The 25,209-nt window shown below is 37.0% G+C and overlaps 1 protein-coding gene across 3 annotated transcripts in view; it reads right to left on the bottom strand.

Annotated features, from left to right (window-relative positions):
* The window catches only part of KHDRBS3 (KH RNA binding domain containing, signal transduction associated 3), a 90,889-nt gene that overhangs the window by 51,937 nt on the left and 13,743 nt on the right, over positions 1–25,209 (bottom strand). For all 3 annotated transcript variants that reach the window (XM_062568431.1, XM_062568432.1, XM_062568433.1), the window contains exon 2: positions 8,650–8,768. In XM_062568431.1, coding sequence (XP_062424415.1) covers positions 8,650–8,768 — 119 coding nt within the window. The remainder of the gene's footprint in view (positions 1–8,649; positions 8,769–25,209) is intronic.

Here is a 25,209-nt window from a genome sequence, read left to right as displayed (position 1 = left end):
AATACAGATGAGTAGGACAGTTACTACCACTTCAGTAGCTCCTCCAGATAGCAATTAGAAATATCTGAACTCAAAGAATTAAAATAGTATTAAAGGAACTCATGTTCATCACATTCAAAACTGAGAACAGATGCTTAAACTACAACTCAGCTCTGACAGTCAGTCATATGTATACAACCATAAAAACAAAACTGGCAGCAGTCTCCCACACATGCAACAGCAATCAAACCAGTCTTTGCAGAGGAAAGTGGCTCAACCTCCTTTAAACATTTATGAAGTAATCCAGCAACCCATACAATATACCCTATGCAATCACAGAAGGACAGGGAACATAAGCATGTAAATCCAGCCCAAATAAAATTAACCCATGAAGTCTCAGCTGCCACCCAACCTCTATTATACTTTAAGTTTTCCAAAATGAGTTACAGTTCGTAACAACATTCCTCTCCTGAAATTACCTTAAAGTGATGTGCCATAAAATAAAGGAAGCTTTTACTTAAAAACACAGCTACTCCTCTTTATAGGAAGACACTGAAGCAGAGGCTACTTGTGGATGCTTGGGGCTCTTTCAGCCCAGAAGGTGTTTTAGATGGGAAGAAGGCTAAAGCAAACAAATCAATAAATCCTCCATAGCAAAGGAGAACAAAAAGGAGACTCTGCCTACTGCCACTTGCAGGGACAAAGAATTGAGCTTAGAGGAGCCAGAAGGCATGACAGAGTTGCTCCACAGCACACGTGTTCCCAGTCACAGACTGGAAGAGTAGTGTGTAGATTCAGTCCTCTGCTTTGCATACCAGAGATGTACCCTGGTTCCGGAAGGTATATGAAATTTGAAGGATAATTACAGAGAAGACTTGGTCTCCTAAAGGAAACATCAGACATCTATTCTTTGTCCCTCCCCAAGCACCGACAAAGATTAATGCTTTGAAATTTGTACAGAATGTTGTAAGTGGTTCCTTAAACTAATGATTAATTCCAACAAAAAGATTGAAATACATTTAATAGAACGCAATTCAGAAATATTTACCATCCCCAATAAGACTTTATAAAACCAAGATTTCAGACTGTTGGAATATATTAAAAAATGTTAACAAGAGAATCTTAGGTACAAGTAATATGATTCTGTAAAGCAAAGACTTTTGAAGTATTTGCTTTTGTGGTCTCAGGTTTATGTAACAGTTTGTAGGTCATCTTTGACTCTTTAATGTGTCATTAAAAGGCCAAGATAAGCTTATTTGATTTCCCTATTTCTCTAAATACAGGAGCCTGAAAACACTTTGACAATGGCCTAGCAGCAATAACAGATCTTGTCTGAGCTGCTATCAAAATGATGAAAAAGGCCCAGCCACAGTCACCCTACAACAAACAAACTGTAGAACTCTAATTTACTTAGCATTTAAAAGAAATGTAACCTTTAAAAGTCTATTATATAAGAAAATCTTAATTGTTATACCCTCAGTATTTGCAAGTTTGATTCTCATTATGGGCTTGAGTTAGAGCCAACACACTTGAATTATTGGTTATTGACAGTCCACAGAAGCTATGGAATTAAGTCTTTCATAAACTAGTCCTTAAATTGTGTGAGTTCAAACATCCAAAAAAATCCTGTGGTTTTAGTGTTCTGATTCACTGTATTACAATAGTATTTTTATAGCTCCTAAACTACCATCAAGAAAAATATGTATTTGAAATAGGTTGCCCAGCAAAGTAGAATTTCCCCTGTTGGAAGTACTCAAGACTTAACCCTGTATAACTGAGCTTAAGGCCATGATTTCAGAAGATTAGACCAGATGTTCTCCAGAGGTCCCTACCAAATTGGAAGTCTGATTTTATGATTACTGGAAGTAATATCTACAAGGAAAGCATGCAATTGAAAGAATGAGTAATAAATACAGAACTTCTGAAAATCAATGATATCTTGTTAAAAATTATCTTAAACAAAGAATTAAGAAATTACTTTATATTTAAACCCAGAGGTCTTCATATCTCATCAACATTTAAAGCATTACTTAGGGTAACATGCTTATTTTTAAAAATAGGTTCTAAGTTAAGGAACATAGATATTCCATATATTTCTAAATAAGTTTCCATTCACACTACACATCTATTTCAGAATACTGCACACCCAGTCTGATAGTTTCAACACCTTAGTATATCCAGATCTAATTTTAATACAAAACAAATTGACAGAGATTTAGGAAAAGGAAAGCTTATATCTAACTGTGTAATACACAGCACTGAATATCATTTCTTAACTGAAAAATTCAACCATTCAACAGTTAAAAGAAACTGAAAAACATTAAAGTGCACACTTGCAACAAAAGTACATTCCACTGCATGTGTACCTTTTTCTGGAAAAATGCCCTAGAACAAAAGTACTTAAACAGGAGACTTGTGTGCCCCAGAGCCAGTTTGCTTCTTCCAGCTGTATTATTCTAATTAAAACTAAACAGTTTTTATGTCTACCTAAAGCTTGCCCTACAAAGCTCTGCTACCGCCAAAAATAGTCTTCTCTGCAAAGGCAAAATATTTCTAATGTGGAAATTAGACATTATAGTAGCTGTACAGGTAGCTGCACAGATGTTCCAGGCAATACATTTAGTGAACATGAAAATGTATTAGTTGTATCTTGAGATAGAGTGAACTGTTCTTTCCTGTGCACTGAGGCTCAAAATATTAGATTTGACAAGTCTGAAGCACAAGAATCTGGGCTGCAAATTTGATAAACCTCGCTGATTTGAGGATACAGTACCGCTAGATATAGCCTAAAATCATGCGAATATTAGTGAAGACTGTAAACTTTTTGGTAATGTCATCTCAAAGACTTTGCTCACAGCTAGAAAAGCAATGGTGTATTTCAGAGTTCAAGTTTTATTTATGAAATAATAGATATTTATTGATCGTATTGAATAAATACTTTCAGTAGAAAATAGAAAGAAATCATTTACTTTTAATAAGTACTGAGTTTTCCTTGAACTATTGTTTTCTCTCACTTCAAATGGTAAACATTGGATCAGAAGTTTGTTTTCAAAAAATTTATAGGGCATATTTGAACACTTTAGGATATATGAATTGCTAAGTTACTGCTATTATTTACACACCAATAGGAATATGAAAACTCAGACCTAAATACATAAAAACATAGAAGATAAGTCTTCAACAACAAACCCAGCCCAGCTGCTGGTGAACCAGAAGCAAATAATCCTGGAGGATCCAAGTTAATTCTTACCTAAGTTCGCTCATGCATGAATTTCACAGGCACTTCAGATCACATCCTAAACATCACATTCTAGAGTTTGTCCTCTTATGTGCTTGTATGCTCTCACAAAAATGAGCAAAATAAATTCAGGTTTGACAACCAGCTCCAACTTGCGAATAATCTTTGAATTAGAGGCACTGGTAAACAGCAAGGTATGTCAGTAGTTCCAGACAAGTCAGTTCAAATCAATCATATTAGCTCTGGCTCAAAATCAGACTCCTTTCTCCATTCAATTTTCTCCCTCGTACAGCATTATCATATCCAAACCGCATGCGATTACCTGAACCTGTAATCAATCAGTTTAACACTGTATGAAAGCAGCTGCACTGCTCTCCAAGCCAAGGGGGTCTGGACACTACAGAATGAAAATAGACACCTGAACTTTGAGCAACTGCCAATCATGAAGAGTTATTCTCCAGTGTGGATGAATCACTTCTCTTAAAATTAGGAATTGCCTATAAGCTGAAGTAGCTTCTGATGTCTTAGGTAAGAATTAGGAACTTATTTTGGTTGATTGTATATAAACATGACAATGAAGTCCGTATCTCAAAGCTGCTTCTGGACCTGCTCCAAAAAATGGGTCAAATATAAGCCACAGCTATCACTTAAGCCACTTTTGCAATAGCATCAAGATCCAGAACAGAACTGTTGAAAGGATTATAGAAGGTAAAGAAATGTCATAGCAGCTATTATTCAAGCCATACGCTAGCAGTTACAAGTGATGCCCACCAAAATCTGTCAGAGTTGTATCAACATATCACTAGATATATATTAGTGAGCAACAGGACATGAGATTCAGAATATTCCTCTCCTTGTCTCCCAAAAACTTTATCTTGCATCATTAAAAGTACATCCCTCTCTTCCACCACTGGTTTAATCTGACTGAAATTACAGCATTAAGTGTCAACACCCTAGTTCCTCAAACACTAGCACCCTAGTTCAGTGTCTCTTGGCCATGCTGTCCACTAGCCTACCAGTACAGCTGAACTACACTGAAAGCAGTAATTCCCCTTTTACAGATTACTTTCAACTGTTGTGTAGCTACGAAATATTTCAATTTAATATATGTACAGAAAGACTTATACTAATAAAACCAGAAAACTTTTCTAACAATCAACATGTTTTACATGAAAATTGTTTCATCTCTAAGTATTTGTCAGTCCTTTTACATGAAAATTGTTTCATCTCTAAGTATTTGTCAGTCCTTTTACATGAAAATTGTTTCATCTCTAAGTATTTGTCAGTCCTTATTTTAAGGACCATTTTTTTGCACAGACATAGTACAATGGAGATAGGGGAAATCACTGCTTAGAACTCATTTCCTTTAGAATTTTGGTTTGCCAAAATATGCCTACAACAGTAACCTGAAGATATTTTCGTAGCAGCACATTGCTTGAAACTACTCTCCAAGAACAGTTCTGGAGAAGACTGCTACGAAGAAAGCATACAAGTGAAACATTTTTGTGAGCATTTGATCTACCTTACGAATTTCAGCGAAAAGGAATCTATGCCAGTGCTACTGCATGTTTAAAAGGAAAAGTTACAGAAATGGAGATATAATAGAAAAAGTAATCCTTGTTTATCCCCATCAAGACAAGTCTGCTGAGAATACTTCATCCAGCTTAAATACTTAATGAAAGAATAAATGCTTGACCAAATGCTCAACTGTTAAGCTCCTACAAGCCAATGTCAAAGCCACAGAAAACTTTTGGCATATTTAGCTTTCTAATGGTTCTTCAGTGACAGGATCACAAGGAAAAGATATAGATAGTTACTTTAAGATTCAAGAGCACCTTGAATCTTACACCCTTACAGTGAGTTGAAACTAGAGCCTCAAGATTTTTCTTCATTATTTCAAATAATAAGGTTTCTATAGAAAGGTAAGTACCTCAAGCATCTGAGTCATACCACATCAAATTACTGCTTCCTTCACACAACTCAGTACAGTATCAAATCTTTAAACATACACTCAACATGAAACTTGGTCAATTACTGTAAAGTAACTCAGTTACTTCTAGTAGTACACCTCGTACTGGTTCTTCTATGTTACCTACTCCATAAAGCAGTCTAGGCTGTTTAGTTTCAGTATGAGATATTAGGAATGTTAACACTCAGATTTGAGCATGACAAAAGTCTGAAACACACACGGTAACAGAGAAGCAACCAAGAGCTGTTACATAGGAAGCAAGTATAACATATCCACACAGACAGTGGAAAGTCTCATCTGTGTGAGCACTAAGCAGAAGGCAAGTAAAGGCATATGATTTTTTTTTTTTTTGGGGGGGGGGAAGGACAGATGCTCAGATAGAAAAAAAATACTTTGTTCTGAGGCCTAGCAGACTTCTTTCAAAAAAAAAAAAAAAACAAACAAAATCTGATGTTCTGAGCTTCAATTGAACAGCTTTCTGCTGCAGTTACTCAGTCATCTTCTAGGGCTGTCAGAGGTGATGATGCTGAGTACACACAGGACTTAGCTATGATCCTGCAAGAACATCTGAAAAGACAGATAACACAACTAGGCATGGCAATGATAGGTTGACTAGATCAAAGCTAGAGTTTCAAGGATATCTTGATTTATTCAGAGAATCAGAGTTAAAGAGGAAGATCTGGAGGGGAAAAAAGAAACATTAAAAATAAGCTTATATTGGATCAGTTAACCCTGTGTTTGGTATCATGACCTGTCTGAATGGGAAGAATCACTTGGCAAATATAAACAAAAGAATAGTTTCTGCAAACAAAAAGTCATTTTCACTTACAGCTAGTTTAGTTTTCAGATATTAAACTCTACGGATTTAATAACTAGTTTTGCAATGTGATGAATGTTAATGTAGTTTTTATTTGGGAAAAAATGTTGTTGTTTTTCCAAAGTTGAAGTGAATTTAGCTTTTCCTCCTCACTTGCTCAATGTCCAGGTTTGTCAAATTCAACGCAGACTAGTATGTAGATGAGATGTCCCAACACTAGTTTGGGAGATTTCTGTTACTGAATTTGGTCAGGCCTAAACAGCAGATCCACAGTTTGCCAACACCTGGAAGGCTACCTCTGGAAAGACTGGAGGTACCTTTGTCCATGACCTTGTATGAACAGCTTCAGTGGGTACTGTAGACATACAGAAAGCAACAGGACAATTAGCTTGCTAGAAAAATACCTCTAATTTGACATTTACACACAGATAAGCTTCTTGCACAGATTTTGCCCATGAATGAGTCTTAAGCTCCAAGCTAGTGAAGCATTTATCACTAAAAATTAGCAGAAAGGAGAAGTGTTGAAAAATCAGCCTTTTAACAAGTTGTGATGCACCATCACTTGGCTTTCTTCTAACGATGTGTGCATCATTAAATACTCTAACACTCACTCCTCTTGCAGGCAGAATAGGTGAAGTCTGGCAAACCACACACAGGCACAGAAAACCACAGCCTATAGGCAGAAGTCATTTACCTGAAGCATTTCAGGTTTTATACTCACAGCGCAATACCTTCTGCTTCAACTCTGCACAATCTGAATATATAATACATGCACTCTAAATCCAGGTCAGTGACAGTAAGGTGACTGGAGTAGTTTCATATCTATCCCCTACAGAGTTGATAAAGCATTTCTGATTTGAGCCTCTGAACACACCTGACAGGAAAAAATAATTAGTATTTACAGCAAATGTTACGATACAAAAGACTTTCAGATCTCCTGTGTACAGGCATTCAAGCCTGACATCACTCACCACAGACTAAATAGTATCCCAGGATAAGGCTATCAGTTTGCTATGTTGAAGCTATATCATATTGTACAACATTTGCATTTATTAGATTATAAAAGAAAAACAAGTGCACACATGGTTCTGGTAAATAAGACATTACCAAATTCCAGTGACTGTTTGCTTTAGAAAAAAGTTTAGCTTCCCTTTATGATTCTGCATATGTTTGCATATAATTCTCTGCAGTCATTAAAGACAGAACTGAATTTGACTTCAAACAGATGCCTATATACAAGGATTACACAAGCTCAGAAAAATTCATGGAAGCAACCTTCCGTGAAACCTTGAAGCTCAGATATAAAGTAACCCCTCCAAGTAACCCAGCATGGTCTAGGAAGAAAACACAAATAGCATATTCAGAAAAGACTGAGTGAAACAGAAGAAAGAATACCTGAATTTCTTTGCTCCATAAGCAGAGACAAAAGCAATATTGAAGTTTCCAGTAGGAAAAAAGAAAGCCATTTTAAACAAGCAAAAAGATACTATCCTGCTTTCCATAGAATAAGTGTTAAATATTAAGAGATAAAGTTTCACAGCCTACTGAATGTTGAATAAGTGCTTCCATGTTGCAATTCTTTATTCCAGAACAACAGCTGGCAGGAAAGAAACATTAAGAATTCACGATGGCCAAATATATGAACAAAGTAGTCCCTACTTTCCCTAGAAGACTATACAATTTAGTAGTGCAGGTAAACCTAATCAACATTCATACTGTATTGTAGAGGAAAGTAAATTTACATAGTGAACTCATTTTCTAGTAGTGCATTTTAAATTGCACTTTTGCCTATAATAAAGTTTGAGTACAGCACTAGAGTCAACTCAAATATAATTTGTCCCTTTTGCTATTCTGAGAAAGATTCTGCTTTCTGAAGAAGATTTATTTTTAGCTATCTGAAAAACCTTATCACCCATTCTCAAAATACCACCTTTTTGCATGACTAGCAACACTCTCCTGCTCATTTATTGTAATAAGAAATCTTCCTTACTGGAGAGTTCACTTGTGTCAGTGCCAAAGCAAAATGCTACCAAGTATTACTTTGAGCAGAGAACTAAGCCATCACCTTTCTAACCTTTATTAGAAGAGAATTATTAGCCTGAATAATCCAATATTAAATGCAAGTCAAAACCTTATCCACAAAGTGGAGAGAGAAAGATCCCAGCTCTCCAAACAGAAAATTCAGTACTGTATACAGAACAGCATTTTAGAAAGTTTAGATATCTAGAGGTATTTAGACTCAGACTATAAGCAGAGTATTTAGGCATATAATTCTCATGTTAAGCTATAATTGTTAAAGCTGATTTTGAGAGGTGGTTTCTTGGAACTCTGAATATATTTAATACAGTTCGAACAATCATTTCCTTTTTATTACATAAATGGAAAACATGCTCTTTCTTCCAGCACAATCAAGGGGAATATTGCTTGCAACAGTTTACCTTAGTAAATATCCAAAAACATCTATGTTCAAATCTATTTTCTGTAAAAACAATTACATAAGAATTTCTACAGAACAGACCACAGAATAGCATTAGTAGGTTATTACTGTTGTATGTAACACAAGTGTAACAAATTCCTCCAATATCTTAACTAGGTAACTATCTCTTAAAAGCACTTAGAATTGTAAAGTATAACAAGTGGACTTACCTTAGGGAACTGTTTTACTGGAATCAAAACTTTCTGTCCCAACTTCATATTTTTATTGATGACTACATCAATATACTTTTCTTCCTCCTTCCCTTCCCCTTTTTGGAATTTTTCAATTTCTGTTCAAGAAAAAAAAGTCTGTTATTTTCTCAGATTAAGACTATAATCAAAATGTCGTCACTCACCAAAAAACAATGTAAGTTAAAAATCACACATTAATGCATTACAGCATAATGCACAATGGCATTAGATACACAGGACCCTGGCGTTAACCAGGCTTAATGCACATTTGCAAGCAATCCATTCGCTTTCAAAATTTCCAGAAATGCTAATAAGCACATAAATCATACCCAAAAATCTTGGATTAATGTTACATTAAAGATCAGATCGTTAGGAATAATATTTAAAGTCCAAACCTAGACCTCACACTATGCATTCCAGACATATTTCAAGTATACAGAGAACTGATATTTTACTAAAACTCTTAATATTGACCATCTTCTCTGCTAATGAGCATATGGCAAATTCCATTTCACAGGTGAACACAAGGATTTTATGAAGACACTAACAATGATGTTTTCACTGAACTACTCTACATTTGAGTCTTTGTTGGACTAGATTCCAGCATGCTGGAGGCTGCAGTACACTGAACATGTCACCACAAGACTATCAAAATACAACCAAATACATAACTGCTACCAAAGGTCTTCTAGAATAAACATGTCCTCCACAATCATCTTAGTAGCTTGCGAGTTAAATTCCAGAATTTAAAAATAAAACAAACTCCCACATGCCACCACTTAAATTTGACTTCTACTTGACTAGAAGGGAGAAGTTAATGACATTTGTCAAAAAAACTTTAGAGGTTTCTTCAGTGTAATCAAAACAGGTAAACAGGAGAGAGTCACAGAATTTGAGTGCAGTCAAGAAGTTTGACTAAAAAAAAGATTAAAAAGAAAAAAAATCCTCTAGCTACACTTCAGAAAACTAATTAGCTTGAAATGACTTTTCACTTATGAAAAGATAGGAGGAACCATGACTAGTAAATCAATACATTTCTTCCTATTGAAAAAAATGCATCATTAACAGTTCAGCTTAATAAGTATTAGTTTTACAAGTTCCCATCTCACTAGTACCAAATAGAAAGTACTTTTTAGCCAAGTTAACTTCTTAAATTTGAAGAACTAAACAAGTAACTAGACTTTAATTCTCAATGCTTCTGAAAGAGGAGTCTATGGTTATGCTTTTGAAGAACTTTTTGGTAAGTCCCTAGAATCCAGATCCTCCAAAACTTTCTATTAACCCAGAAATCTTAAAAAGAAAAGATCTAGAGGATTCATAATCCCTAAATCTCCTAAAGCACCTTTTATGCTGTAGCATCCCTCAGTCCACAGACCCACAGGCTGAGCAACCACTATTTTAGGAACATTTTAACAGGTAAATACTAATGAAGTATAATTCACATGTTTCTCCAGATGCCACTTATCTCCTAGAGTGTTATGGCCAACTAGAGTTATTTTGAAATTCCTTGTCAGATGAAATCATGAAATTTTATAGGGCATAGTGTTCACACTCAGAAAGCAGATGCCTGATATTTTAGAAGCCCTATACTTCAAATCTGGACGTATCTGGAAACATTTGATTAATACTATTGCAATACTCATACTAGCAAACTACTAATTTCCCTGCTCCCCAATATAATAGAGAGATTATGATGAAGCTCTGATTTCTCTTGGAGAATAAGGCTGGATACTTAAAGTTTTATAGATACTTTAAGTTTTATATGACTTATAGAAGTCATACATTTTTACACACATTTTAAGCTCATTCCTCTGACTGCATAATTAAGTGACTGAGATTCTATTCTTCAGGGTCTTTGTTCTGAAAGAGTCTTTTACACCCAGATATACCAAATATTAAAACTGTAATGTTAACCTTTGCCATGACCAAAACAAATGCAATTACAACAATTTAATAAAATTACTTGATTCATGTTAGGATTAGTTGTTCAGAAAAACAGAAGTATCCAAGATAGTTGGACTTGTTTCAGGGAGATATTAGAATTATAAAACTCCAGATTCAAAGTGAAATACTGATACAGTATTTGAGAAAAGATCAGTGCATAGAAGACTTCCGGTAGACTGACATAAGCCCTTTTTAATTTTCCAATAACTAAAGGAAATATATGCTTAAAATTACTGTTATAGTAAAGACATGAGCTAACAGGTGACTTGGATTTATAGACTAAAAGTAGCTTTTTTAAAAACATCAAAAAAGCAAGTTCACTTTGTCAAAGATAAAGCTAGAAACTTTTCTCCTACAAAGGTATGTGCTATTGTACACAAGTATGTTGCCCTTTTATCCTCTGTCCATCTAGAAATTTAGTTTCATAAAGACTGTAGAAGAATAAGTCACTGTAAACTATATTTATGGATTTATGAACAGTGGTTCAAGGACCTCCACAGAAAATTAAGGAAATATAAAATTGAAAGCAAGAGCTTCCATTCAGGAATATTCAGAGGTCTAAAATTTGTCATGGTTCAAATGCACTTGAACAGTTAGAAAAGCAGCTCTAAAATTGAAGCACAGGAAGTTCCGTCTGATCGTGAGGGGAATTTCTTCCCTGGGAGAGTGACGGAGCACTGGACCAGGCTGCCCAGAGAGGTTGTGGAGTCTCCTTCTCTGGAGATCTTCAAGGCCTGCCTGGATGCAACCCTGTCTACCACGCTCTAGGTGACCCTACTGAGCAGGGGGGTTGGACTAGATGATCTCCAGAGGTCTCTTCCAACCTTACTGATTCCGTGATTCTACGATTCTAATGATATCTACTGTAATGCAGATGAGCCAACTGCATAAGTTTTTCAAAAGATCAAAGTCATATGAGTTTCCTAAATATTTTAGCTTACACAGTAATGTTATCCAAACTCTGTATCTGAAGGATTTGTTAATGGTCATAACTTGATTAGTAATACATACATTCATGAATTGATTCACTTACATCCATACTTATAGTAACACAACTATATAATACAAAAACTTTTAGAGGTTGCAAAAGAATATTCCCTTCTTTTACCAACAATCACTCCTCTTGAAGAGGCCAAGATAAATTTGGCAGACAAAATTAGTCTGGAGATCAGCTTTCCTCCCCTGAATTACCAAATACTTTTTACTGATCATTTTAAGACTTCCATTTCCTTACCTATTGCTTATTTCTACTGTTTAACCAAGCTTCCACTTGCTTGATCAATACACTGAAACCCATAAGGGGCAGCCAATAAACTGTTAAACAGATGAACACTTTTTTCCCATTTGTTTAAAGCTTGAACAACTTGTCTTATGATAAACCATAAGAAATCACACTAAAAATAGAAGTTCTTCCTATTTCCTCTTCATGAGTTTATGCAGCTTCTCTGCTATCAAAAGCTTTCAATTTTAAAAGAAAAAGCAGGCCCTAAAAACAGTTATCTTATGTCAAGACCACAAATTTCTCCTGTGATTGTTTTTCCTGTCCTTTCTTTGCACTTGAAGCTTTTTAGGGAATATGAAATACAGTTAAGCATTAGACCTAGAAGATTTGCACAACTCATCTGAAAGCTATCATTCATGTACATCAAGGTTCAGATAATTAGGGAAAAATCATGCCAGATCACACATCAGACCCAATCAGATTTTCAAGGTCAAGTGGATAGGAAGATTTGCCTTTTCCTAATCCTTAGATTACACTCTGCACTGCTTAGCTATATAAAGTCATGACATTTGCTAGATCAGAAATAGGAAATGAAGATGTGATTAAAGCTTCACATAATGCTAGGGATTAAAAATCCTGTGTTCTCAGGCCAAGGATGCAGGTACTGCAAAACTACAGGAATTTAGCTCAATGAAGTATTAATTGCATAGATTTTTGTTGTTTAAATTTAATCATAACAGATCTAAGCCACAATTACTCCTCAGTTAATCCACTGAATAATATTAGTAGATACATCAGCTAATGACAAAGTAGAATTGTTTCACTTTAATCTCAAGGTAGAATTAATCTTCCTATGGCAGGACAAGCCAGGAATCCCACTCCCTCTACTAAGAGGGTATAAATACTCATGTTTATGCAGAATTAAGTGATGCTCCATACTTGTAACTGTAAGTAGATATAGTCTGTGTAGGACCAAATGACAAACTCAAAAGGAACAGAAATGTTTATTGCATTTTTCCTTTTGAATCTCCTTTATTGAGTATTTCATAAAAACACATAATAATGTTTTCCAGTAAATATTTACAAAATCAGAAACAAACTAAATGTTTATCTGGAAGTCCTTGAGAAAAAATTCTACCATTTCACCTTAGATTCAGAAATCTCATCAGAAAATCTAGATTCAACTGACCATTCCATGTAAAAATCTGGTTTTTCTATTTCAGGTGGCAGAGTAAATGAAGAATCCAAGGCTGTTTGAAGCTTTTTTTTTTTTTTTTTTTTTTTGAGGCAGTGATTGCACTTCTAGGATATTCAGTTTCATTAGAAGTTGGAATAATTTCAACATTCATTTTGGAAATACCACCATGAGAATGTTACCCTTATGAATACTCCTAAATAACACGTGATTATGAAGTTACTACCGAAGAGGTATTGAAGATGACTAACATCATACAATAGGAGCAACAAACATTGCTGTATTTGGTCAATTCCAATTTTAAAATTATAGTTAAGAGAAATAAAGGTTAAACCTTAAGATGAGGTCCAGCCAAAATCAGCATGTCACAAGAAATTGCAGAAATACGATCCAGTAATAACAGTATTTCTCAGTAAATTCAAGACTTCAACATTACTGTTAAGTATCAACATTTTTCATTCAGAAAGGTTGAAGAAGCATCATTATATGCTTTCTCTATCCTTCTGTTTCTCAAAAGATACTTGCTACTAGCCACTGCTAGAGGTGCAATACTGAGCCAGATATTTATCTTGCCTTATTGACACAGACAGCCTTCGTGTTCTCATGTTAAAAAAAATAAAAGTGATCATACTACAATGATAGAAAGAACTCTTGACTTTATTAGCTTGCATTTCTATAAAGACCTTCAAGGAACATATTCAAGCTCTGGAAAAAAGAAAAAAAAGATGAAAGGTTCCAAGGAAAGGAGGGAAAGTCAGGTAGAATAGAAAAATATTCTGCAGAATTCCAAGACAAAAATATTTTCTCCTCAATGGAGGAAAAAACAAGGACAATACAAGAGCTGTTCAGTTTCTTCAACTTCCACAGTTCTTCCAGCTCTAAGCATCAGTAACTACAAGAGTCTCAGGAAGCAGAACTCTTGGAAGAAATATTACCTTTACACCACATGTAAAATCCTCCTGTCTTATTAGAAAGTTTTAATTGTGGCAAATCATCATGGCAAATCCATTCTTGTATGTCAAGATTCAAAGCTACGGTTCACTCTGAAAATACCAATAGTGAGGACTTCTGCACTGCAGCAAAGCCACAGAGAGCCTGTAACACACGCCGATTTACTGCTCACAGTCCTTCCATGACTAGTTCTGGTTAGTCCAAAGTGCAGCAGGGCAGGATGATGAGCTCTCCTCAAAATCAGGACTATTATCGGGTTCAAAGAGGTTATTGCCATAGTAAAACTAGTACTGAGCTTCAGCTTATATACCTCCTAGGTTGGCCTCCTTTTGACCCTCTTTAAGGGAGGAGTCCTAATGAGGTGATAAAACATTATCAGAAACAGTACCTCTCCAACAAATTTGTCTCTTCAGCAGAAGATAGTACTGCATAACATGCACTTTACTCAATTGCATACAAGGCTTTCATACACTTCACAAGGCTTTCTGAAAATTCTTAGCAATTTACTGATAGAAGGATGCACTTGAACAAGTATTTATTTTCCCATCCATAGGATTTATTTTCTCAAAAAAAGTGCTGATTAGTATCTTCATGAACAGTCACATCTATATTCATCTTAAATGAGTTACTCAAAAATGCAATGAAATTTTCAGTCTTTAATGCAGCTGCTCTACCACTGCACCTATCCACATTCCTCTGTATAAACTTTAGAAGAGTCCACCTTCCCGCTTCCACCATCATTTTGGCAATTTAAAACAAAAAAATTAAACCGTAAATTTATGCTCTATGGTAAATCCTAATCCTGAACTGGAGTAAAAAGGAACACATTAAGAACATGAACTATTTTCAAGCACAGGAATTTAACAAATGCATGGTATTCCAAATGTTGAATTCAAAGGAACTGATCTGCTACATTAATTTTGTAGACATCTGACAATGAACCCAATTTGAATTAATGAGCAGTTTATGCTAAAATGAGAGCTTCAGTACTCAGCATACTCAATTAATGTAACATCCCTGGTGAAGGACTTGCATCAATTTTGACAAGAACTGCATTGTAAATTCTATTTTAGTCTAAATACTCCTGTCTGTACTGGTCTGAAAATAAGTTTCAGTCACTAATATAGCAAATATTTTGAATAACCTTTAAGCAATTCAAAACTAATTTAACACCTATTAATTTCACATCAAAAATGACTAAAATCTGTTCAGACTAATATTAGCAATAAACTAGAGTACTATAGAAGTTGTCAGAAGAGAAGTAAAATCTGAAATACGTTCAGATGTTCAGGCACATTCAGAAAAGATGCAAATACTGGCTTCATTTAAAAGCCCCCCACATACCCACCCTGCTCCACCAAAGTTTATAATGTATTTGATTGTGAAGATAGTTTTGAAATCTTACTTATATAAGATTATCACAAGTTCCCACACACTTGAGCAACTGTTGACAATTTTTTGGACATGTGCATTTTTAAATTGCAGTTAGTTCCTTCCTAAACTTGCTAAAAAGACAACTAATTTGTTCCATGCCTTAAAAAAAAAAAAAAAAAAAAGTAAGTTTCCAACTTAAATATCCAAAGTGGATATGCAGCACTTGCTGTTCTACACTAAAAATACTTCTAACTTGGGTGCTGCATCCTACAAGGAGGGGAAAGTCACTGGACTTCCATCTTCCTCCCCACTTCAAAAATACCTAATCCTGTCTCCTGAAGTACTGAGAAGATAGTGTTGGCCTTCATAGACAAACAGTCTACAGCCCTGCTTTGAGCAGGGGATTGGACCTCCTGGGGTTCCTTCCAACCTCAACTATCCTAAGATCCTATCCTGTAAGGGGAAGGTACCTGAAAATAGACCCCGCTGTCTTGAATTTATCCACCGTGTACTATAGATAATGCAATTCTCTTTGCAAACACTTTTTGGCACTGTCATATGGCAGCACAAGCTGTTCACAAAAAACTATTGAAAAAAAGGACAAAGTTCAAGAATTGCTCCCAATAATCATTTATTCTATTATTCAATACTTTCAGTAATCTGATTAGAATTTCTCATGCAACTGCAGTAGAGTCAGACACATCTTGCAGTTTCTGCTTCACAAACAAACAGCAAATATTTTAATACACAGTGAACCTTCAGAGTGGTAAATGTCTTGAATTGCTGCACTGTTGCTGTGAAATAAAAGCATACTGGAAAGCAACAAACTGCACTGGCCTACATTAGTGAGAAGGAATGACACTTCCATTATATTAGTTGGTTTGTGGAAGTTTTAATTCCTTTATTCATTTCACATTGCAATATGTATTTAGGATAAGTGCTGTATATCACAAACTGACTTGCACATGGAGCATTTTTTTAAACCTAAATAAACAAGCTTGTGTTGCATTAAAATAAATGTTAACACAAGTGTTCTTTACTAGCTTTACTAGCATGCACTATCACTTTTCTATGCTTGTTCGTAATATCATTAAAAGTGACTAGGGTAGTTTAAAATCAAAATAGATTTTTCAATGAGTTTTTACTTCCTCATGAATTGACAGTGGCCTTAAAAGCTTGCGCTTGAGAACTGAGGCATTTTATGACAAAAAAAATCAATATTCCAAATTAAGCTTACTATAACCAATCTGTGAATTCAAATTTTCACAAGTATTAAATACACTAGAACAAAGCACAGATCTCCTTACATAAGATTCACAAGTCTGAGTCAAAATGAAAACCAAAAATTAATGGAAAGCAACACACAAGAGATTGAAAACTAGAGTAAAACTTTTAAGTCTATGCCATCTCCTTCCTAAACTACACTACAAAAACATCACTGAAATTCACACACTATACAGCCTTGAAAACAGGATAGAATTGAGTCTGAGGGTTAAGTTATATTTCTTTTAAAGATTATGTAGGTATCCTGTAAGACACCAGCAGCTATCCTGCAAAAGGCTAGCTGTTGCACACAGCTATCCACCTTGATGTCATCAATTAAGTGCCTTAAATGATCTGAATTAAAAAATATATATATATTGATTAGATGAAGTAATGATCCAAAGAGATGAGTTTTATTCAGACATACTCTTATGAAACTTATTTCACTTCATTGAAGATTCATCATCTCCTGTTTATCCTGCTGGCACCACACTATGAGACAGTATGAATGACTGCATTAACAGAGTCTATAAAAAGTGTAAAGTAACATTTAATTCTGTATTTTTCCACTATACATAAGAGTAGAACAAGTCACATTTTTCCCTACTGATCAGCTGGAAGTAGCCTCAAGATCACAGGCCCTGGTTCTCATGGGGGACTTCAACCACCCCAACATCCGCTGGAGGGACTACACAGCAAGGCACAAACGGTCCAGGAGGCTCCTGCAATGCATCGATGATAACTTCTTGTCACAAATGGTGGAGGAGCCTACGAGGAAGGGTGTCTTGCTGGACCTTGTCCTTACCAACAGAGAGGGACTGGTTAGAGATGTGAAGGTTGGGGGCAGCCTTGGCTGCAGTGACCACGAGATGGTGGAGTTCAGGATCTGGCAGGAAAGAACTAGGGCAATAAGCAGGATTCCAACCCTGGACTTCAGGAGAGAGGACTTTGGGCTCTGCAGAGACCTAAGTGGTGGAGTCTCATGGGTTATGGCCCTAGAAGGAAGGCGGGTCCAGGAGAGCTGGCTACTATTCAAACATCACTTCCTCCAAGCTCAAGAGCAGTGCATCCCTGAGTAAGAAGGGCAGCAAAAGGGGCAGGAGACCTGCATGGGTGAGCAAGGAGCTCCTGGCCAAATTCAGGCAGAAGAACACAGAAAGAGCTCCTGGCCAAATTCAGGCAGAAGAAAGAACACAAAGTGGAAGAGGGGACAGGCTACTTGGGAGGATAATAGGAATGTCGTCAGAGTACATAGAGATGCTGTGAGAAGGGCTAAGGCCCAGCTGGAATTGAGTCTGGCAAGGGACATCAAGGACAACAGGAAGGGCTTCTTCAAATACATCAGCAGCAAGAGGAGGACTAGGGAAAACGTGGGCCCACTACTGAATGGGGCAGGGGCCCTGGTGACAAGGGATGCAGAGAAGGCAGAATTACTGAATGCCTTCTGTGCTTCAGTCTGCACTGCTAAGGGCAGCCCCAGGAATCCCAGAGCCTGGATGTGAGGGAGAAAGTCCAGAGAGAAGACTTTCCTTGGGTTGAGGAGGAAAGGATCAGAGACCTTCTGGGCAGGCTAGACATCCACAAATCCATGGGCCCAGATGGGATGCACCCACGGGTACTGAGGCAGCTGGCAGATGTTGTTGCCAAGCTGCTCTCCATCTTTGAAAGGTCCTGGAGAACTGGAGAGGTGCCTGAGGACTGGAAGACAGACAATGTCACTCCAGTCTTGATAAAGGGCAAGAAGGAGGGCCCAGGCAACTATAGGCCAGTCAGCCTCACCTCCATCCCTGCAAAGGGGGTGGGACAGCTCCTTCTGGATGTCATCTCCAGGCATATGGAGAAGGTGATCAGGAGTAGCCAGCATGGATTCACAAAGGGGAAATCCCACTTAACCAAACTGATAGCCTTCCAGGGTGGACTGACTGGCTGGGTAGATGAGGGGAGAGCAGCGGACATTGTATCCCTTGACTTCAGCAAGGCTTTTAACACTGTCTCCCATAACATCCTCGCAGAGCAGCTCTGGAAGCATGGGTTAGACGAGTGGACAGTGAGGTGGATTGAGAACTGGCTGAAAGGCAGAGCTCAGGGGGTCGTCATCAGTGGCGTGGAGTCTAGCTGGAGGCCTGTGGCTAGTGGTATCCCCCAAGGCTCAGTCTTGGGTCCCATCCAGTTCAACCTTTTCATTAATGACCTGGAAGAGGGGGCAGAGTGCCTCCTCAGCAAGTCTGCTGATGATACCAAGCTCGGAGGAGTGGCTGACCCACCCAAGGGCTGTGCTGCCATTCAGAGAGACCTAGAGAGGCTGGAGAGTTGGGCAGAGAGGAACCTCCTGAGGTTCAACACAGGCAAGTGCAGAGTCCTCCACCTAAGGAAAAAATAACCCTAGGCACCAGTACAAGCTGGAGGCTGACCTTGCGGAGATCAGCTCTGCAGAGAAGGACTTGGGAGTGCTGGTGGACGACAGATAGACCATGAGCCAGCAATGTGCCCTTGTGGCCAAGAAGGCCAATGGTCTCCTGAGCTGCATCAGGAAGAGTGTTGCCAGCAGGTCGAGGCAGGTGATCCTGACTCTCGACTCAGCCCTGGAGAGGCCTCATCTCGAGTACTGTGTCCAGTTCTGGGCTCCCCAGCACAAGAGAGACAGGGAGCTACTGGAGATAGTCCAGCATAGGGCTACAAGGATGATCAGAGGGCTGGAGCACCTGCCCTACGAGGAACGGCTGTGAGAGCTGGGCCTCTTCAGCCTGGGGAAGAGAAGACTGAGGGGGGATCTGATCAATGTGTACAAGCACCTGAAGGGAGGGTGTCAAGGGGATGGGGACAAACTCTTTTCAGTTGTCCCATGTGACAGGACAAGAGGTAATAGGCAGAAATTGAAGCACAGGAAGTTCCTCCTGACCATGATGGGGAATTTCTTCCTTGTGAGAGTGACAGAGCCCTGGCACAGGTTGCCCAGAGAGGTTGTGGAGTCTCCTTCTCTGGTGATCTTCAAGGCCCACCTGGATGCAACCCTGTCTACCATGCTCTATGTGACCCTGTTGAACAAGGGGGTTGGACGAGGTGATCGAGAGGTCCCTTCTAACCTTACTGATTCTATGATTCTCACATTAGAAGACTTGCACTAAAACAAAGAGGGCCCAATTAAATCTAGAAAAATATTGAACATTTTGACTGGTTTGCTACATACATTTTCCTAGACAGGTAGTATGACATTATTGGGAGGGCTTTTATTTTAAGTATGAAATAGCCTATATTAAAATTAGTGTCAAAGATGCACCGAACATTGCTTCTAAGTATGTGTTTCTCACAGTTTAAATATAAAGAATTAGTTATGAATTACAATAGCAGAAAAAAAATTACCCCCACACTATTTACTACATCAGAGCATTTCAAACATGCAGCTTTCAGTATTATCAAATGTTCAAGTATTAATAATCTTTTTAAAAAAAAAAAAACACTGCATTAGGAAAGCATGGGAAAACAGAATGGCATCAGTATAAAAGGTAGGATACCCAAAGACAAAAAGAAGCTTATATAGTGAAGTTGAATATACTGTCCTGATACAACCTTAAAAGTTGTTTTAAACGTTAGCCTAAAATAATCCCCTCAAAAAGAAGCATGTGCAAGCATGAAAACTATCTATAAAGCTATTATTATAAAGCATAATGCAAATGTAGATAACTATTTTCATTTTATAAGAGGATCCAACATAAGAATCTACAAAGCTTAAGGCTTAGACAAAAATGAAGTTAGTATTTTGCATCAAGAGCCTTTACAAATAGTTGTTATTATTATTCTGTCTTCTCAACTTATGAAGATCATATAACCCTTGTGCAAGGCTTTTCTATACTGAGAAAGTTTGTATATCCTTTCCTCATTATATACACACAGCCCTATTTATACCATTAACTCTCACCAACTGCTTCATTACCATCCACAGGCATGGAGAGTACAATCTGATCTCATATCTGATGAGCAGATATTGTCTGCAGCTCTTCACATGTATATACACACTACAAGAGGCTGTCAAACTAGAATAGTTATTTTATAGCCACAACACATCCAATTTTTGTAATCTAAAGTAGACAGGCCTAGGCATAATCACAAACCTGCTGCTTTAAACTGGTTAATGTATTGATTGGGAAAGGCTTCATAATTTTGACTAGGGATTCAAATAAGTATCATGTGTAACACTACACATGAGGTAGTGAGATACATACACTACCAAAACATCAGTCAGAATTTCCATCTCACACAATATTATGAGGGTATGTATAAATATTTGTACATTATAATTGATAATTAACAAGTTTTTTACCTAGCACTATTGATGTAGGCATCATGCAGTCTGTACAGGCTGGGGGCTAACTGGCTGGATAACAGCTTTGCAAAGAAGGACCTGGGAGGTCTGGTGAACACATTGTACATGAGCCAGCAGTGTGCCCTCATGACAAAGGTGACCAACAGCCAGAGGCAGAATATTAACAGCAGGTGAAGAGGATCATTCCTCCCTGCTCAGCAATGGTGAGCCACATTTGGAGCAGCTTCCATTTCTGGGCTCACCAGTACAAGAGACACAGACATACTGAAACAAGTCCAACCACAAAGGGCCACAAAGATGATTAAGGGAGTAGAACATCTGGAGCACAAGAGCTTCTCCAGCTGCTTAGCAGGCAGCTCAGGGGGACTTATCAATATGCACAAATATGCAACTAAGGAATAAATACAACTGAGCCAGATTGTCAGTGGTATCCAGAGAAAGGCCAAGAGGCAATGGGCAAAGTGAAACACAGGAAATTCCATTCAAATAAAATTTACTGAGGGCAGTCAAGCACTGCAACAGGCTGTCAAACATCCAAATCCAACTAGACATGGCCCTGAGCAACCTGCTCAGACCCTGTATTGAGCAGACAGATTGGACTAGATACTCTCCAAAGGTCCCTTTCAACCTCAATAACACTACAGAATTGAAAACACCTGAAACTGGGAGCTTCTCTGTTCAGATTAAAGAACTTTATCATGCATTTGATTACTCAGCTAGTTTCTTGAACTTTTGATTCAAGCTTTTTCTGTCTTACAAAACTAAGTGCTATTTTACATCGATAAGGCCAGTCAACACATCACATGAGTGAGAAGCTGGATTGTTAAGGTAACAAGCTGTTGAAATTCAGTATTTAGGTTAGAAAGTTTTGGTAACACAGTAATACAATCTGGTAATTTTGTAAGAGAAATATTCCACCCTATTCCAGAAGTATGCATTATTATCAAATACGGTGGGAAATGGCACACCACAATTTATGAAACACCAGTTTAAAAAAAAACACTAATGTAAGGCAGAGGTTAGCATGCATTTGGAGCACTGAAATAATTTATTTATACTTGCAAAAGATTTTGCAAGTACAAATAAAGCCAAAAGTTAAATAAAGTTAAAAAAGTTAAAAATAAAAAGTTCAAAAATAGAGCAAAAAGTTCAAGTACAAATAAAGCAAAAAGTACAAATTGCAAAAAGTTCTGTTTCTATAGCAACTTGCAAGAATCTCAAATTCTCGTGTTCTCTTCTACAGCCATAAGAGATCTCCAGAACATATAGTTGATGCCCATGTCTAGGGATTTAACTTGGTTTTATTCATTTTAAAGTAAGTCAGAGAACAACTTTCAACAATATTTCAATGAACTGATCCATCTCCATCCTTGGAGATATTCAAAACTGGATAAAATCCTGAGCAACCTTCTCTGACCCTGCTCTGAGAGCAGGAGGATTTGGATTGGGCAATCTCCAGAGGAAGTTTTAGGAAGGCACTTAATTCATGTCTGAGAATCTCTACTTAATCCTGTAGGAGTTTTTAAAAGGATTTTTTTAAAGCAAAGTTTTGTTGCATCTTTTTCTTTTGATAATACTAGTTTTCCTGAATTCCATTCTGCAACCACCGCAAGAATAATTTTTCATGAGATCTCACCAGTAATCCTCGAAATTAACAGCAATGCACTTTTTTGCAGTCTATTTTGCAGCTCTCTTCACTCATGCATTGTTAACTATATGAATTTTATTGGTGACTCATGACACTTGCCTTCCAACTATCAGGATGTCCATCAGTCCCTCCTCAATGAAGATAGCTGGTTACAATTAAGCTAGTTGGTTTCTCCCTCCTCTAAAAGGAAGGCTTCTACATATTCAAGTAATCAGTTCATATCCTGCTAAAATACTGTATGAAAAATCAGTTGAAATATGAAATGTAGCTTTTATGGCAATGTCTCATGTCAGTAAAATTGTTTCCATTTTCCCATATCTTCCTTATTGTTCTTGCATGTCTGAAAGCATATCCAAACCTCCGAAGTTGCCTCTTTCAACTGTCCCTGAGAACACGCTGCCTAAAACATATTTCAGTCCTTACCATGTTTCACACAGTATTAGAATGGAAGAAAAAATCATGAGTCTGTTCCTGTACTGCATTCAGTAAATCTAAACAGTTAACACTGGACATGAGAACACTGTCAGGCCTTGAGAAAAATCTATATCCAGTAGATCTAACATAACTATTACTGCAAGTGTAAGATCCAACACATTGAGTTTTAGTGTTTGTTAACTCAAATATTTTATTGTAGCTATGCCTAGTCTCATCTTGAAAATTTCATCCAACAGCCTATTTTATCACCTCTGAGTAACCTGTTCCAATGCTTAACTATCCTCAGGGTGAAGTGTATGAAGGCTGATTCACAACACAGAGAACCAAGGCTGATTCACAACATAGAGAACCAAGCTGTACAGATTTCCTTCTGTTAGCATCACTACCTACACTCATAGGTTTTTCAGAAGTCATTCTAAATACTACATTTGTGTGAACTTCCACATACGCTGGAAAGTGAGGAGAACAGCTATATGGTTTCAGCAGTCCAGTTCAAGAAATTTCTCTGCCTTTACTCTTAAATAGATCCTTTACTTACACACCCTGCAAAAACAAATAAGTAGGTTAGATCCTTAAATTGTAAGGATAAAAATGCATAAGTGTGTTTAATTTGATTTCAGACCACTGACCCATCTAAGATTTGTCAAATTGGCACAAGAGTCAAACAGGCCCAAGACCCATAATGTTACCTGACCAATATCATTTCCAGAATGATTTTTTACAGAAACTATTGATAAATTTGAGAAAGTACAAAGTGACATCACCCAATTCTACTTAAAGCTCTGTACAGTCCTGCAAAGTAGTTAACTGCAAAATAGATAGTTAACAAGAATATCGTTGATAAACATACTACAGAAAACATAGCATTTCCACTCTACAAGACTAGAGAAACTAGAGCAGGCGTGTTTTAAAATACTCTTCATTATAATTCATGATCATAAAGTTTAAAGAAAGCATTACCCAAAATGACACAGTAGAATTTAAGATATCTCCGTGTAGAAGGAGCAGCATGAGGGCATTGTTCTGTCTTTTTAGCCCTGTGGATTTTACCTTATATTAGAGTCTCTCCAAATTCAAAGAATTTCATATTTAAAAACCAGCTTTCCTTACAAGTGAGATCAATTTGGAAAATCCAATTTACAGACCATCCCAACTGCAATTCTCACAAGCCAATAACAGACTACGCTTCTCTGCTAACAGGCAAGGTTTTCAGGGAAGGAAGTGAGGGCCAAGTCTGCAATCAGTGTTCTCTGTAGGACCATGTACTTATCCATTTAGTAACTTCACTCAGGAAAGCTACCTTCCAATTTTTAAGACATTTGCCAAGCAAAGCCTAAGAGTTTTTTCTTTTAATTTCTCAACCTAATATTTCCAGAATTCACCCAGCATACCACCACCCTTGCTGTAATTCTCCAGTTAAGACTGAAAATGAAATAGATCTATGATTTATATCTGCATAAATCTAATATATCCATTTTCTGCCAGTAAGCTTTAGCTGAATTGGAACTTTTTCTGTATAGTCAGAAAAAAGTTTTAAAACAGGCTATAGTTCTAGCAGTGTTTATGGTATAAGAATCCCTCCATAAGCTTTTTTTTATCTGCCACAGGAAGTAGCTTTATATCACTGTTTTTTAATCCAAGGTTTAAAAAAACATGAATATGCCTAGGTAAAACTAAACCATTTCCTCTGAAAATAGATCATTGATTTCAGTGGTGTATTTCAGGTAGATAAATGTGTTTAAGTGTGCAAGTAGCATTTAAAAAACCTGAGGTCAAGTTTATCCAAAATACACCGATTCTGTCCAATGCTGTATGCAAGAACATTTGCATGAAGTTGCCTTTCTAAACAAGGACCTTGTACAGTAGAAATATTGTAGTTTGGGCTGAATCTTTAGTTGAATCTAAGAATTTATTTTCAAAGCAATTCAAAGTCAACTGCTCATGTGGAAGAGTAAAATTTGATACTTCAGTTCTAGTCTAAAACACCAATACCAAATTGTGTAGTTACATGATAACCAGATTTTTAGAATTGGTATTGGTTTTTTACAACTTTAATCCACCCAAGTTTAAAATTCCTGCCTTTTACTTAACTACATACAACTTTTTCCCAGCAAAGATTGTAAGAAACTTTGTCCTGCATCAGACAGTTCTCTAACAGTTTATTTAAACTTCAGTTTATTTCTACA

The sequence above is a fragment of the Rhea pennata genome, chromosome 2 (genome assembly GCF_028389875.1).
Source record: "Rhea pennata isolate bPtePen1 chromosome 2, bPtePen1.pri, whole genome shotgun sequence".
NCBI lineage: Eukaryota > Metazoa > Chordata > Aves > Rheiformes > Rheidae > Rhea > Rhea pennata.
Note: the sequence above shows the minus strand (reverse complement) of the source record. Positions and strands in the feature narration are given on the sequence as shown.